This window comes from Pristiophorus japonicus, chromosome 11, assembly GCF_044704955.1.
Source record: "Pristiophorus japonicus isolate sPriJap1 chromosome 11, sPriJap1.hap1, whole genome shotgun sequence".
NCBI lineage: Eukaryota > Metazoa > Chordata > Chondrichthyes > Pristiophoridae > Pristiophorus > Pristiophorus japonicus.
The window spans coordinates 213,778,807-213,795,188 of NC_091987.1; the positions used below are offsets into that span (position 1 = coordinate 213,778,807).

At 46.7% G+C, this 16,382-nt stretch overlaps 1 protein-coding gene across 5 annotated transcripts in view; it reads right to left on the reverse strand.

Annotated features, from left to right (window-relative positions):
• Positions 1-16,382, reverse strand: part of kmt2a (lysine (K)-specific methyltransferase 2A) — a 173,993-nt gene that overhangs the window by 75,597 nt on the left and 82,014 nt on the right. For 3 of the 5 annotated variants that reach the window (XM_070894508.1, XM_070894511.1, XM_070894512.1), the window contains exons 9-12: positions 12,601-12,729; positions 11,048-11,161; positions 3,640-3,786; positions 2,189-2,284 (exon numbers count right to left, since the gene is read on the reverse strand). In XM_070894508.1, coding sequence (XP_070750609.1) covers positions 2,189-2,284; positions 3,640-3,786; positions 11,048-11,161; positions 12,601-12,729 — 486 coding nt within the window. The remainder of the gene's footprint in view (positions 1-2,188; positions 2,285-3,639; positions 3,787-11,047; positions 11,162-12,600; positions 12,730-16,382) is intronic. The other 2 variants (XM_070894510.1, XM_070894509.1) reach the window with 2 other exon arrangements.

Consider the following 16,382-nt stretch of genomic DNA (forward strand, 5'->3'; position numbering starts at 1 on the left):
TTCTCTATTTTTTTTTTAAAGTAGATTTTAAACTAGATAAGGCTAACTAGAGGGATGGCAGTGCAGCTCAGTCCCGTGGAGTGCACATCCTGCAGCACGTGGGATGTCCTGGACGCTTCGCGCAGCCTAGACAACCCTGTGTGCAGGAGGTGTCTCCAGCTTCAACTGCTCGAGCTCTGCGGGTAGAGACAATACGGTGCATCCACGAGGCTGAGAACTACGTGAATAGCACTTTTCAGGAGGTGGTCACCCCGCAACTTAAAGGCGTGCAAGTAGAGGGGCAGTGGGTGACCACCAGACGTAGTAAGTGCGCTAGGCAGGTAGCGCAGGAGTCCCCCCCCCCCCCCCCCGTGACTCCATCTCAGTTTCAAACTGATATTCACTTCTGAGTATCGGTAAGGACAATGGTGCCTCTGGGGAGTGCAGCCTGTCAGCCTAACCTCAGTGGTGGGAAAATTATTGGAAAAAACCCTGAAAGACAGGATAAATCTGCATTTGGAAAGGCAAGGATTAATTAGGGACAGTCAGCACAGATTTGTTAAGGGAAGATTGTATCTGACTAACCTGATTGAATTTTTTGAGGAGGTAACCAAAAGGGTCGATAAGGGTAGTGCGTATGATTATAGTATATATGGACTTTAGCAAAGCTTTTGATAAGGTCCCACATGGTAGACTGCTCATGAAGGTTAAAGCCCATGGGATACAGGGAAAAGTGTCAAGTTGGATCCAAAATTGGAGGTAGGAAGCAAAGGGTAATGATTGATGGATGTTTTTGTGACTGGAAGGATGTTTCCAGTGGGGTTCCGCAGGGCTCAGTACTGGGACCCTTGCTTTTTGTGGTATACATCAACGATTTAGATTTGAATATAGGGAGTATGACTAAGAAGTTTGCAGACAACACTAAAATTGGCTGTGTGGTTGATAATGAAGAGGAAAGTCATGGGTTGCAGGAGAATATCAATCTACTGGTCAGGTGGACAGAGCAGTAGCAAATGAAATTTAATTCAGAGAAGTGTGAGGTGATGCACTTTGGGAGGGCTAATAAGGAAAGGGTATACACATTAAGCGGTAGACCACTTAATAGTGTAGATGAACAAATGGACCTTGGAGTGCTTGTCAGGCCAGGTGGATAAGGTGGTTAAGAAGGCATACGGAATGCTTGCCTTTATTTGCCGAGGCAAAGAATATAAGAGCAGGGAGGTTATGCTTAAATTGTTTAATACTTTGGTTAGGCCACAGCTGGATTACTGCGTGCAGTTCTGGTCGCCGTATTATAGGAAGGACGTGATTGCACTAGAGAGGGTACAGAGGACATTTACTAGGATGCTGCCTGGAATGGAGAATCTTAGTTATGAGGACAGATTGGATAGGCTGGGTTCTCGTTGGAACAGAGGAGGTTGAGAGGAGACCTCATTGAGGTGTACAAAATATTGAGGGGCCTGGACATAGTGGATAGTAAGGGTCTATTTCCATTGGAGGAGGGGTCTATTATGAGGGGGCATAGTTTTAAGGTAGCTGGTGGAAAGTTTAGAGGGGGGCTTCTTTACGCAAAGGATTGTGGGGATCTGGAACTCACTGCCTGGAAGAGTGGTGGATGCAGAAACCCTCATCACTTTTAAGAGATGGTTGGATGAGCACTTAAAGCGCAGTAACCTGCAGGGTTACGGACCTAGAGCTGGTAATTGGGATTCGACTGGATGCAGATATAATGGTAAGTACTGCAGGGAATAGAATACGGCCAGGGTGATCTCCTGGACTAGTTTCAATCGCCTGCCTGGATCGGAGAGGAATTTTCCCAGATTTTTTCTCCCTAAATTGGCCTGGGTTTTTATCTGGTTTTTGCCTCTCCCAGGAGATCACATGGTTCCAGTTGGGGTGGAGTGTAGAATGTTTTAGTATAAGCGGTGTCGCAGTTCTGGTGACACGGACTGGTTGGGCTGGGTGCTCTTTGCCTTTCCATCATTGTTCATAGGTTTATATGTAACCTTTAGGACTGCTGGCCAAGGGCCGTGTGGCTCTTTGTCGGCCGGCACGGACACGACAGGCCGAAATGGCATCCTTTTGCGCTGTAAATTTCTATGTTTCTAAAATGGGTATAGGGGGTAGCAACAGGGATGATCCATGGTATGAGGAATTTGAACTATGAGGTAAAGCTAGTCACAGTTTTACATGAGATAACAAAACTTACCCAGACTTTCTTTTTCTTGGTTGGTTTGGTTGGGTAGTTTGGGCCTAGGCACTCCGGGTGATAGCTGTTTCGGCACTTGCCACACTCAAGAAGCTGCTGTGTAAAAAAAAAAATAATAGTTTTAAGAAATTACATTTTACTCATCTCACGATTATTCGTCTTCAGCACAAGAGACTAACCGTTAGGATCCTTTCCCTTCCTCAGGGAAATTCGCCTGAGCACAGTTCCACTTTCAATCCAATTCTATCCTGTACAATGCAGAGTTCACTCTAGAATTTACCAGGAGTAAGTCAAAACAAATAAAAACAGAAAATGCTGAAGTTACACAAAGTCTATCAGCCTGCGAAACAACAAAGACAAGCTACGGTTTCAGGTACAGACCCTTATTCGGAATGGATAGAGGGCAAGCAGCAGAGCCCTTTAGCGGACTGACCAAAATAAAAAGAGGGGAGGACAGATGAACATGGAGAATCCAGATAAGCTATTTTTACACAAAGACCATCTGGCACTGTAGTGATAGTGCATGAATGCAGTGCACTGTGGAGCAATAGGATATAACTCATTCCCTTCTATCACATGCATGTGCTGGTCCCTTCATTAACTCCTGACCTCAGCTGGGCCATAATAGGGAGAGAGGGAGCAGAGCAGAAGCACTTCCCCAAGTGGACAGAAAAATCCCAGGGCTTGACGCCTCTAGGCCTCACCTCTTAGCAGCTGCATCACAGGCAGCAACAGCAGAGACTGAGGGCAGGTAATTCATCTATCCTCTCCACAGAGCTGACGTTCATGGCCAGGAAGACTTAAAAGGGTGAAGAAAACAGATAACTTAAAAAGGAGGGGAAAAATATATCTTTTCTTTTAAAAATAGCAAATATTTACTTTGAAAGAAATCATTTATGCTGAAAACGTACTTTCCTGTGACTGTCAATCTGTCATCAATAAACACTCCAAGGTAAAGGTTTGGACAGGAAGGGATGAAAATGTATATTTTCAAAGAACTACAAACAAATGTCAGGAGCATACAAAAGCGATTATAGTTCTCGCAGGAGTGCAGAAACATCAAACTCCAATTGGAGTCAACCCACTCCACAGGCACATCTCTCCTTTTAATAAAACTCTCGGGGGCATGCGGAAGCGTTGAAGTTTGCTTCTGCTTACTGAATTTAAAAAAAATAAGAATTCTGTTAAAGCCATCCTCAAACCACATCTACTTCATTCCTGTATTCACTCAAATATACTTGGAGGAGGGATTGGAGAAAGGAAAAACCCTAAAAATGTATCCGGACCACTGCAGCTGGCAAAGAAAATCTTTCCAGGGGTACACCGCTCGGTTCTGCGAGTTACACACTAAGGTTGGATCAAGCCCAGGTATAAATTTTGCACCAGTCTAGGGTGCAAAGCCAAACTGTAACTGGTCATTTGAAATGCTCATGCACATCAGATACCATTACCTTTGAGGATTTATTTTGCCGGCAGCAGACGTGGCAGAACTTGCAGCGCCGACAGCACCAGTTCTCCCACTGCTCCTCCAGGGGTCGCTCGTTCTCCTCCAGGCAGAAGAGGTGGAAGGGCTCACAGCACACCTGACAGTAAACAAACTGCGAAGAAAACGCAAAGGGAAACAAATCAGCAACTCTTGGGGAAAAAAAAGGCTTGCATTTATATAGTGCCCTTCACAATGTCCCAAAGTGCTTTAGAGCCAATTAAAGTACTTTTTAAGTGGAGTCACTGTTGTAGTGTGGGAAATGCGGCAGCCAATTTACCCACAGCAAGCTCCCACAAACAGCAATGTGACAATGACCAGATTATCTGTTTTTAGTGATGTTGATTGAGGGATAAATATTGGCCAGGACTGCGGGGATAACTCCCCTGCTGTTCTTCAAAAGAGTGCCATGGGATCTTTTACGTCCAGCTGAAAGGCCAGACGGGGCCTCGGTTTAACGTCTCATCCGAAAAACAGCACCTCCGACAATGCAGCACTCCAGTGTCAGCCTAGATTATGCGCTCAAGTTGCTGGAACCCACAACCTTCTAACTCAGAGACGAGAATGCTACCCACTGAGCCACAGCTTGAAACCGTATATATTGAGCAGCATTACTGCATAGTTGCACTCGCCTGGTGTCCATACGATTATAACATCCAGTGCAAAATTTACAGCAGAAGGCAAATCACATTCTTATTCTCAAATGTGTTATATACTGAAGATGTTCTCCTTCTTCTTAGGCGGTTCCTCGTATCGAGGATGACTTGCTTCCACACCAAAAAGGGATGAGTTCTCAGGTGTTTCAATGAAGGTCCTGACATTCCAGGTCCCAAATTACATATTGAAGGGTGGAAGATGCCTGTGCGTGAATTTTTTTAACGTATGGTGGCCATTACACACCAGCCACCACACAGGCTTGACAGAGCTAGGTCTTGGCCCAGTGGCAAGGATTAACCAAGACGACTGGAGACCAGCTCTGCTGCACGGACCTAGTGTGCACACATATCGCAGTGTGAGTGGGCCCGTGCTGTCCCTGGGCCCTCGCCTTTTCTGGGCCCCGAACTCACGCCTCTCCTGGGTCCCGATCACGTCGCTCTACAATCTCGCTGCTCCTTCGCCCCGACCTCACCGCTCCTCTGCTGTTTGCCGCCTCTCCTGCTGTACCTGCCCACGCTCCAATCAGCGACCTTGATTTTGGTGACCGTCCAATCCAGTCACCCTTCTCCAAGTCGTCACCCTCCTGCACAGGCCCTTGCTGCTCCTGCAGCTGGTGGTTTCTTTGAGAAACTTAAGATGTGGCGTGGTGACAGCAACACTGCAGTTCTGACACACAGTGGGGAACACAGGTTCAATCCTCTATACCAACGAGTTCCTAACCTTCTGAAGCAGGTATGGAGTAGAAGGAGGGAAGGAGGTAAAAGAAACAATTATGCAGATAGACTCAGTATCGCAAGTCTGCAAATGACCTGTCATGTATGTATGCTTGGGTTTAGTAGCCACTGTCGGAGGTCATTGGGCTGTGCGCATGTGTGTGTCGCCCAGGTATAAAAGGCCAGCCATCTTGTAATGTAATCACTTTGGGCCTGAATTAAGTAGAGCCAGGTTTGTACCTGTTCAGAGTTTACAGTATTCAGTCTATTGAGTTATTGCATACACAACATTTGGCGACGAGGTAACAAGAACCTTCGCATGTAAACATGAGCACAATTGGAATTCCGGAGCGATTAGTGGAGGGAGAACAACATAAGAACATCAGAACTAGGAGCAGGAGTAGGTCATACGGCCCCTCGAGCCTGCTCCACCATTCAATAAGATCATGGCTGATCTGATCATGGACTCAGGTCCACTTCCCCGCCCGTTCCCCATAACCCCTTATCATTTAAGAAACTGTCTATTTCTGTCTTAAATTTATTCAATGTCCCAATATCCACAGCTCTCTGAGGCAGCGAATTCCACAGATTTACAACCCTCAGAAGAAATGTCTTCTCATTTCTGTTTTAAATGGGCGGCCCCTTATTCTAAGTTCATGCCTTCTAGTTCTAGTCTCCCCCATCAGTGGAAACATCCTCTCTGCATCCACCTTGTCAAGCCCCCTCATAATCTTATTCGTTTCGATAAGATCACCTCTCAATCTTTTGAATTCCAATAAGTAGAGGCCCAACCTACTCAACCTTTCCTCATAAGTCAACCCCCTCATTCCCGGAATCAACCGAGTGAACCTTCTCTGAACTGCCTCCAAAGTAAGTATATCCTTTCGTAAATATGGAAACCAAAACTGCACGCAGTATTCCAGGTGTGGCCTCATTAATACCTTATATAGCTGTAGCAAAACTTCCCTGCTTTTATACTCCATCCCCTTTGCAATGAAGACCAAGATTGGGCAGACTTTGTAGCCCGCTTGAACCAGTACTTCTTGGCCAACAAAATGGAGGAAGAGGCAGACACAATTCGGCGCTGGGCGGTCTTCCTCACCGTTTGCAGTCCAAAAATCTATGGACTCAAAGAATCTCCTCTCGCTCTTAAGTCCAACGGACAAGGACTATGAAACACTGTGTGCTCTGGTACGTGACCATCTCAAACCAGATGAAGGCATTATCATCTCAAGATATCGATTCTATATGCACGTTCGTTCTGAGGGCCATGATGTATCGGAATTTGTTGCCGACCTAAGACATCTAGCTGGACCGTGTAAGTTCGAAACTGCGTTGGCATACATGCTGCGGGACTTCTTTGTAATCGGCATCAACCACGAGGTGATCCTGCGTAAGCTACTGGCAGCGGAGACGCTGGATTTGAGCAAAGCCATCACAATTGCCCAATCATGCATGACGACGGATAAAAGCTTAAAGCAGATATCATTGAAAAATCGGAACTCGGCAAGTACTGTGAACAAAATAGTATCGTCGTTTGGCAGAGGTGCATATGGCAGGACATACCCGACTGCTTACACAAAACCTGTGGCTGCTCAAAGTCCGCCAACGGGAATGAATCCGATATCACCGTATTGACATTGTGGGGGAAATCGTCGGAATCATCAGTGTCGGTTTAAACAGTAAATTTGCAAAGGCTGTTCGAGAGTGGGGCATCTCCAGCGCATGTGTCCGCAACTGAGCAAGCGTGCTGCGACACACCACGTGGAGGATGATAACCAGACTAGCGCGGATCCGGATGGAGGAAGTATATGGACTGTATTAGTTCCTAACAAAGAGCCAACCGATAATGATTCATGTAAAACTTAATGGTGTGCCGGTATCGATGGAATTGGATACAGGTGTGAGTCAAGCAATAATGAGCCAGAGGACATTCGACAGGCTGTGGGATACTAAGGCTAAGGCTGTGAGGCCTAAGCTGAGTCCAGTCAATGCCAAGTTCCGTATGTACACTAAAGAACTCATAACGGTGATTGGCAGTGCAGCAATCAAGGTGTCGTATGATGGTGCGGTTCACGATTTACTGTTATGGATTGTTCCAGGCAATAGTCCAACGCTGTTCGGCAGGAACTGGTTGGAAAAAGTCAAATAGAAATGGAACGATAACAAAGCGTTGTCATTGGAGGAGGATACTCCATGTGCTCAAGTGCTGAGCAAGTTCCCTCGCTGTTTGAACGAGGCATCGGCAATTTCACGGGAGCCAAAGTGCAGATCCAAGTGGACTCGGGATGCAAGACCCGTCCATCATAAAGCTTGGGCAGTTTCGTACATGATGAGAGAGACGGTCGAAATCGAACTGGACAGACTCCAGCGTGAAGGAATCATATCACTAGCCGAATTTAACGAATGGGCCAGCCCCATTGTTGCCGTGTTGAAAAGTGATGGCACTGTCGGGATTTGTAGAGACTACAAGGTTACGATCAACCGAGTTTCGAAACAGGATCCATACCCGTGACCGAAGGCTGATGACCTGTTTGCAACGCTAGGCGGGGGGGGGGGCGGGGGTCGTCGTTCACAAAATTGGATCTGACGTCGGCCTACATGACTCAGGAGCTGGTCAACACGTCGAAGAAACTTACGTGCATCAACACTCATAAAGGACTGTTTATCTACAACAGATGCCCTTTTGGAATTCGCTTGGCTGCAGCCATATTTCAGAGGAACATGGAAAGTCTACTGAAGTTCATCCCCAGAACTGTCGTGTTCCAAGATGACATACTAGTCAGAGGTCGTGACTCCACCGAACATGTCAACAACCTGGAAGAGGTTCTACATCGTCTGGACAAAGAGGGACTCAGACTGAAACACTCGAAGTGCATCTTCATGGCACCAGAAGTCAAATTCCTGGGGAGGCAAATTGCTGCCAACGGATTCGGGCCTACGGACTCGAAAATCAAGGCCATCAAAAATGCACCCAAGCCTCAGAATGTGACGGAGCTGCGTTCGTTCCTTGGTCTACTCAACTACTTTGGTCATTTCTTACCTAGATTGAACACCTTATTAGAGCCACTGCACATGCTGCTAAGAAAAGACGATAACTGGGTTTGGGGTGCGTCTCAAGATAGAGCTTTTGAGAAAGCTACTAATCTGCTTTGCTCTAACAAGCTGCTGGTACATTATGATCTGTGTAAGCGTCTAGTATTGGCCTGTGATGCTTCGTCATGGAGTTGGTTGTGTGCTCCAACAAGCTAATGAGTCGGGCAAATTACAACCTGTTGCATATGCTTCAAAAGGTTTGTCAAAGGCAGAAAGAGCCTACGGCATGGTAGAGAAAGAAGCACTAGCCTGTGTGTATGGGGTTAAAAAGGTGCATCAGTACCTGTTTGGTCTTCCGTTTGAACTGGAAACAGATCACAAGCTAATCATTTCATTGCTTTCGGAAACAAAGGTCTCAATACCAATGCCTTGTCTCGAATCCAGAGGTGGGCGCTGACATTATCTGCCTATGATTATGTCATTCGCCATAGACCTGGCACTGAGAATTGTGCTGATGCATTGAGCCATCTTCCATTGCCCACACCGGAGGTGGAAATGCCACAACTGGCAGACCTACTGTTAGTCATGGATGCTTTTGAAAGTGAAGGAACCCCTGTCACAGCCCAACAAGTTAAGACCTGGATCAGCCAGGACCCGATATTATCAGTTGTGAAACGTTGTATCCTTAGTGGTGATTGGTCTGCCATACCCAAGCAAATGTGCGAGGAGACCAAAACTTACATCCGTCGCAAAGATGAACTATCCATTCCATCTGATTGCATACTGTGGGTTAATCGTGTTGTTATTCCCAAGAAAGGCAGGGCGAAATTTGTGCATGACCTACATAGCACGCATGCTGGTATTGTCATGATGAAAGCCATTGCCAGGTCTCATGTATGGTGGCCTGGAATTGACTCTGATCTGGAATCATGTGTGCATCAGTGCAACACTTGCATGCAGCTTAGTAAAGTACCAGCAGAATCGCCGCTGAGTCTGTGGTCGTGGCCATCTAAACCATGGTCCAGGATCCACATCAACTTTGCAGGTCCCTTCCTGGGAAAGATGTTCTTAGTTGTGGTGGATGCTTATCCCAAGTGGATAGTGTACACAATCATGTCATCCAGCATATCCACAGCTACCATTGAGAGCCTTCGTGTCATGTTTGCTACGCATGGTCTGCCTGACAACAGATCTTGCTTCACCAGTATGGAGTTTCAAGAGTTCATGAAACTCAATGGTATCAAACATGTAATGTCAGCAGAGTGTGCGGTCCAAACCATCAAGCAGGGTATGAAACGTGTAAATCAAGGGTCACTGCAAACTCGCTTGTCACGCATATTGTTTAGTTACAGGACAAGACCCCATACGCTTACCGGGGTCTCCCCTGCTGAACTATTGATGAAGAGAGGTCTCAAGACCAGGCTCTCTCTTGTCCACCCTGACTTGAATAATCAAATACAGACGTCAAAGTCAGCAAGGGTATCATGATCGCGCTACTGTGTCACGCAACATTTCTATCAATGATCCTGAGTGTGTACTGAATTATGGTCAAGGTTCCAAATGGATCGCCGGTACTGTTACAGCCAAGGAGGGTAACATAGTGTCTATCGTTAAGCTCAAGAATGGGCAGACATGCAGGAAACATGTTGATCAGATAAAGCTGCGGCACACGGATGAACCGGAACAGTCTGAGGAAGACTCAATCAGTGACCAACCAACCTACCCTCAGTCATCAGAGGACTCCGCTGTCATCAATAAATCTGGACTTTCAATCCCTGACATGGTCATTGCCACTCACATCAGATCGGCTACCCAGCCCCCAGTCAGAACAGACTCAGAACGCTCGCCCAAGGCTGGAGTTGAACTGAGACATTCAACTCAGGAGCGGAAAGCCCCAGACCGTCTCAATTTGTAAAAAGACCGTTACTAATATCTTAAAGAGGGATATTGTCATGTGTGTATGTTTGGGTTTAGTAGGCACCAGGTGGCGCCACTGTCGGAGGCCATTGGGCTGTGAGCACGTGTGTGCCGCCCAGGTATAAAAGGCCAGCCATCTTGTAATGTAATCACTTTGGGCCCTAATAAAGTAGAGCCAGGTTTATACCTGTTTGGAGTTTACAGTATTCAGTCTATTGAGCTATTGCGTACACAACATGACCGGCTCAAGAAGTGTAATGGTAAAGCCTGGAAGAGGTCACTGATTAGTCCTCTCAGCTGCGAGGGCTGTGTGACCTGGGGGATAGGGGTGGGGGGAGGAAAAGAGATTCACACCCTCACAAGAAGCATAAAAGCCATTGTATAAATATTATTAAAGTGCACTGGTGTAAAGGTGGTTTTAATTCAATCCACGGTCTTAAATTCAAATACTAGATAGAGACCTCCCTAATGTGCATGTGGCCATAGACGCTTGTGAACACAATCTCTTTCTTTGTATCTTCCCACTCCTCATGGCTGCTCATATCCATGTCGGGAACTTCACTACGTTCTGGAGCCTGCCCATCAGCAGCGGGGAAATTCCCAAAGGTTTGGACGTAGTAAATCAGCATACGTGAGGAGAAAAATGTCCAAGCCTTGTGATTAGGCTGGCACCCAAGCAAATGAGCTTGGTATGGCAGGCTTCAGGAAGTGTGATCATCGCATGGCGCCCTCATAATACCAAACCCTTTCCAGTCAGCAACATCACCTGAAGCTTGTGTGCAGAACTTCAAACACGGAGCTACCTTAAGTAACTTTAAGAATCAAATTCTGCTCCGCTACATTCATGTCTGCCTGCAAGCTCCATCCCACATGGAGTTTAAGCCAACTGGCTGAATAAGCTGTGGTCAGATTGCTCTAAAACCCAGAGTAATGTGGTGTGCTGTTGTTAAACAATGAGGTTTCCTCAACGCAATGAGTAACGTTTGCTATCAAAATGCAGGCTGTGCTGAAATTGAACGAAACTGAGATGGAGAGAAAAAGAGAGAACCGTACCTCGATATGTCCGCTGCTGGCACAGAGGAAGCAGACCACCCTGGGAGTGATGGGCACAGAGGTCAAGATGCTCAGTCCACCCATCTCCCACACGTTTTCCACATCACAGTCCTCCTGCCAAAAGTCAGTAGAACAAGATCAGAAGACAAACAACAGCAGAATACAATTAATCACGGAGGGGGGAGGGGGCGGTTTTAATTGAAGCCTTGCAGGTGTCTTGCTTCAGACCTGTCGACTTTAGTAGCCCTTCTGAGTACTAAATGCGCTTAACAGCTTTCCAAATCCGTTGCTGCATATAGCACTTATCTCTACTGGGAATATCACATTATATTGAACAGCCTCTCACAAGGTGAATATTGTGCGTACTGTACAGCAGGTAGGACCGTACACAGTCCTGGTGTGATACCGTGCAATCAGCAGAAACCAATTAACAAGCCAGGAAGAACATCACGCATTCAGATAGGGAATGTTTTACATTGGGCTGTCACCTCCCAACTCTATCCACAGCACTCGGCAGGAATTTCCGCAGAAAGAGGGTTTTTTCCCCATTGGCCATCATAACTTTGGCAGAAACCCTGTATAACACTGTAAATGGGATTTCCGCCAATCTTCCTTTGACGTTACAGCGGCAGACCGTGAGAGTCCCCAATAAACATTCCCACCAATTTATTTTGTACTGTTATGAAAAATACAAGCATGAGTTCAGTGTACCTACACACTGCCCCTCCGACAGGCAGGCACAAGCTCAATGTACATTCATGCACCACCCTCAGGGCAGGGACAAATGCAAATTTCCTACAAAGTCAGTTCTAGAACTCAGCCAAGCTATGTGTTGGAAAGCAGTATAGGAGCAGGATGGGAATAAAAAAAAAGTGAAGGGAGAGTCAACTCGTACTGCTCCACTGTGCTCGCTTACACCATCATCATCACAGGCAGTCCCTCGGAATCAAGGAAGACTTGCTTCCACTCATAGCCTGAGTTCTTAGGTGGCTGAACAGTCCAATACGAGAACCACATTCTCTATCATAGGTGGAACAGATAGTCGCTGAGGGAAATAGTGGGCAGGGAGCCTGGTTTGCCGCATGCTCCTTCCGCTGCCTGCACTTGATTTCTGCATGCTCTCGGCGACGATACTTGAGGTGCTCAGCGCCCTCCCGAATGCAATTCCTCCACTTAGTGCAGTCTGTGGCCAGGGACTCCCAGGTGTCAGTGGGGATGTCGCACTTCATCAGCGGGGCTTTGAGGGTGTCCTTGTAACGTTTCCTCTGCCCGCCTTTGGCTCGTTTGCCGTGGACGCAGCTGTCTGCCTGCGCCCAAGAAATGAATAGTGCAGTGATTAAAAATGATTTACCGCATTTTCTTTTACTGTTTTCAACCTCGGTGGTGTGCTACGTTCTTCACCTTCATTTCAGAGCAACAAAAATGGGAAGAAAAAGTTGAAAATATGCATGTGCGTGGCCAGGAGATAAATCAAAATGAATGATATTGTACCCTTCCTTTTCCCAGAGCTAATATGTCCAGTACTCAGTGTGATGGATTAGTAGTCCGAGTACCTTGAAATCCACTCTAATCCTGTGGACTCCATCCGCCAATGGTTTCTGCTTCCCACAGCTGACATTCGTGAACGTGGTGAGCAGATTCAGCGTACTGGGTTCAATCTTACTGACAGCAATCATTTTATCCTAAAAACAAGAAGCATGAATCATGTTGAAAAGTACCTGCTGAAACAGTGCAACAATTCTCAAAAAGAGAGCATATCACTTGGGATTAACACTTTCACAAGCATACAATGGATCTCTATGCAAGCTATTTTTTGTTCAATTAATAAACCACATTCATCTGGCATTCTTTTTATTTTTTCCCATCCTGGCCTAGAGGTGTTGAGGCCACCGGCAGACTTTCAGTAGTTCCCCCGGCAGCGATCAGCTTACTCAGCATGGATTAGGAATTGAACGAGCGAGCTTGCCGTCTCGCTATTATAATATTCAGTAGCATCGAAGGGAGCAGCAGTTGCATGGAACCAATATATTTGGGGGGGGGGGGGGGGGGGGGATTCTAACTGAACAGTAAACAAATAGAAGCTTCAATTGTAATCCTGCACTGGTCAAATGTAGAACCCCACAAAGCTTTTGTTCACTCTTCAGCAGCCAGAATGTGATTGGTTTAGAACAAATATTGGACAAAGACTTTCAAGGTCGTCAAAACACAATATCCAACTGAATGTACGTCCTGTAGACGATTCAGACCTGACCTCTGTCAATAACCGCGCCATGCTCCACTTGTGCCTATTGTCTATCACAGTAGTGTAGGTGGCCAAGGGATCCTCATCAGAGTTGTTGAGCGATGGGGACGCTACTTCAGATCCAAGAGGAAAGTTCCAAGCTGCTCAGTGCATTTTACCCAGCACTATGAATGTAAGACTGGGAATTAGTGTAATGTGCCTCAAAAAGTATGGTACTTGTCCTTCAACTGTGCTCCATAGCAACTCTTTGTTGCATGTACCTCTGCCCTCTACTCACAGCCTGCCCTGCAGTGTGATTTAGTACAGATGTGTGTTCTCCAAGAAAAGTCAAGGATATCCCAGTATTTATTAAAATAGACCTATTTGCCACATGCTTTTATATTTTCTTTTTCTTCCTGTGAAGAAGTGCCTGGTTTCCACTTGGCAAATGCCCAGAGGCTTAAATCAAATCACTGCGTATCCCATCACTCTGTGGTGTAGCATACAACAACATTCGACAGAGAAGCCCTCAAGCAAAGCACTGATTGGGATAGTGGCTGTCAAGCAAAAAATTAGTGACACTACTGCAATAGTCTTAGGAGTCAACTGTACCCATCAACACAGAATACCAGCATTTACCAACCCAACAACAACTTGTATTTATATAGCACCTTTAATAGTGAAACATCCCAAGGCGCTTCACAGGAGTATTATGAAATAAAATTCTGACACCGAGCCGCATAAGTAGAAATTAGTGCAGGTGACCAACATGATTTCATGGTTTTAAGGAGCGTCTTGAAGGAGGAAAGAGAGGTAGAGAGGCGGAGAGCTTTAGGCAAGGAGTTCCAGAGCTTGGGGCCCAGGCAACAGAAGGCACAGCCACCAATGGTTGAGCGATTATAATCAGGGATGCTCAGGAGGGCACAATTAGAGGAGCACAGACATCTCGGGTGGTTGTGGGGCTGGAGATTACAGATATAGGGAGGGGAGAGGCCATGGAGGGATTTGAAAATAAGGATGAGCCTTTTGAAATTGAGGCGTTGCTTAACCCAGTATTAATGGTACATACTGCAGGCTTGGTATCAGTAACACCTCAGTCCTCACAAGCATGGTGAAATCCACTTCCATTCATCAGACACAGCTCAAGCCATGGGGAAGTGCCTTGCCAATAGGGAAGGGGAATAATCAAACCTTACGCCACAAGGTCAGATTTTAGCAGCAGAATGCTGCGAGGTGTGGGGGGCCAGAGTTCAATAGCATGCATTGATGTTACAAGTAGATGTCACCATCACCTCCACATTTGTGTCTCCATAGTACTTGCGCAGTAATGTAAATGGTTTCTGCAACTATAATAATAATGTCTGATATTGTACAACAGACACAGGACAGAACTGGGGATCAGGAGGCTTCCCACACATTCTCATTTGGATTTATGCTGTACAATTGGCTGTCCCATGTCTCGACTACTAAAGGCCCAGCCAACAGCTAGTCACAGTACCTGCGTATCAGGGGTAGATTTCCCTCTCATTTACCCATTCACATTCCCTAGAAAAACAAACTTTAAACCTCTCTCTACCATACCATATCAACACTTTTCAGTACAAAAGTATCCTAATCATTGTCTCAGTATTGGGGATGACAGCAAGCACAGGCGGAGACTCGGTTGGGGGGAAAATCAGGGCTGGTCTTTCTATACAGAGCAAAAAAACTCAGGCTGCTCCCATCAATTGGCTAGAGAGCATCATTTGCAAAAGGTTAGGGGGCCAAAATTCCCGTTAAGTGCCTCCAGGAAGCGCTAATGTGTTTTCGCCTAGTGGTGGGGGGGGGGGGGGGGGCGGAGAGGAGAAAGATGCAACAAGCACCCGTGAAACTGCTCGGGAGTTAGCAGAGGCGCAAATGCATTAGCGCTCGCCCTCACTGGTAGCGCCTCGGGACGCCATACATCTGCCAATTACGTCAATGCCATGCGTGGCGACCCCTTTTCACCCTGTGGCGGAGATTGGCCACTGCTCTGTGAGGCCGCTGTAGGCAATGCCCGGGCCAGTCTCACCTGTCATGAACTGGGCCGGTCACCTATCGCCGTTTGAAACTTATAGGGTAGGTGCGCTGTGCTGCACGCTGTCATCTTTTATTTCTCTACAACACCCCTCCCCCCGACCTTTTACTGGTCAGCCCATTCACCGCTCCTTTCGCGAGGTCTGGGCCACGATCGTGCAGCTTGGCACTCAGGTTTGGTGCCGGGCTGGGGCCATGGCACCCTTAGCCCTGGTGACCATCAAATGGCCTGGGCAGAACTCGCAGCGGCCCTCCCTTTTAATGGAAGGCGAGGGGCGTTGAAACGCATAGCGCTGCCCAACTCGCCCCAGTAGCACCCCCGATCCCGCCCCAAAAAGGAAATGGAGCACGCGACATTGCACTCCACGTCCTGTGAGGGGCGGTAACCGGAATTTTATGGCCGGAGCAGGACTTCTGCACCGGGTTACTGGCCCCAAACGGGACGTAACCGAATTTCAACCCCTAGGAGAGCATCACACCCTATCATTCAGGGGATTGTGAATGGTTTCAGAATCTAAAGTGGGAGAAAAAGGTTACTCTTTATTAAATGGAGAAGAGGAATGAAAAGGGTATCTTAAAGTCTCTAATAAATGGGGGTATAAAATAAGTATGAAAAATGATTCTAGTACTCACAGTAGCTTTATTTCTGGCAATGAATAATCGTAGTTTAATAATTCCTCATCTCTCTCTCTCGCCTAGTCTTTTTCATGTGCCTCACTTATTTACATCCTTCGTTCTTTCTCCACTCTCCTGTGCATTTCTATCTCAGTTGAATATTTTCTGATTCATGACTTCTGTGCCGAAAGTCTTTCTTGTTCCTCTGATCAGTGTCCCTTGTTCTCATCTTTCTTCTGTCTCAGTTTCCTCCTCTTAACTTGCTTGCTTTGTTTCTGCTCTCTCTCAGTCCTGCCTCTGCTCGCTCAATAGAAACTTTGCATGAAGCAGCCTGGCAGTCTAATGAGTTTTTGTACGAACATGCTGCACCACAAAAGTAGCAGAACAAGTGTTCAAAGCCCATCATCTTACATACACAGAGTCCCTGACGTCACCTGAGCCAAG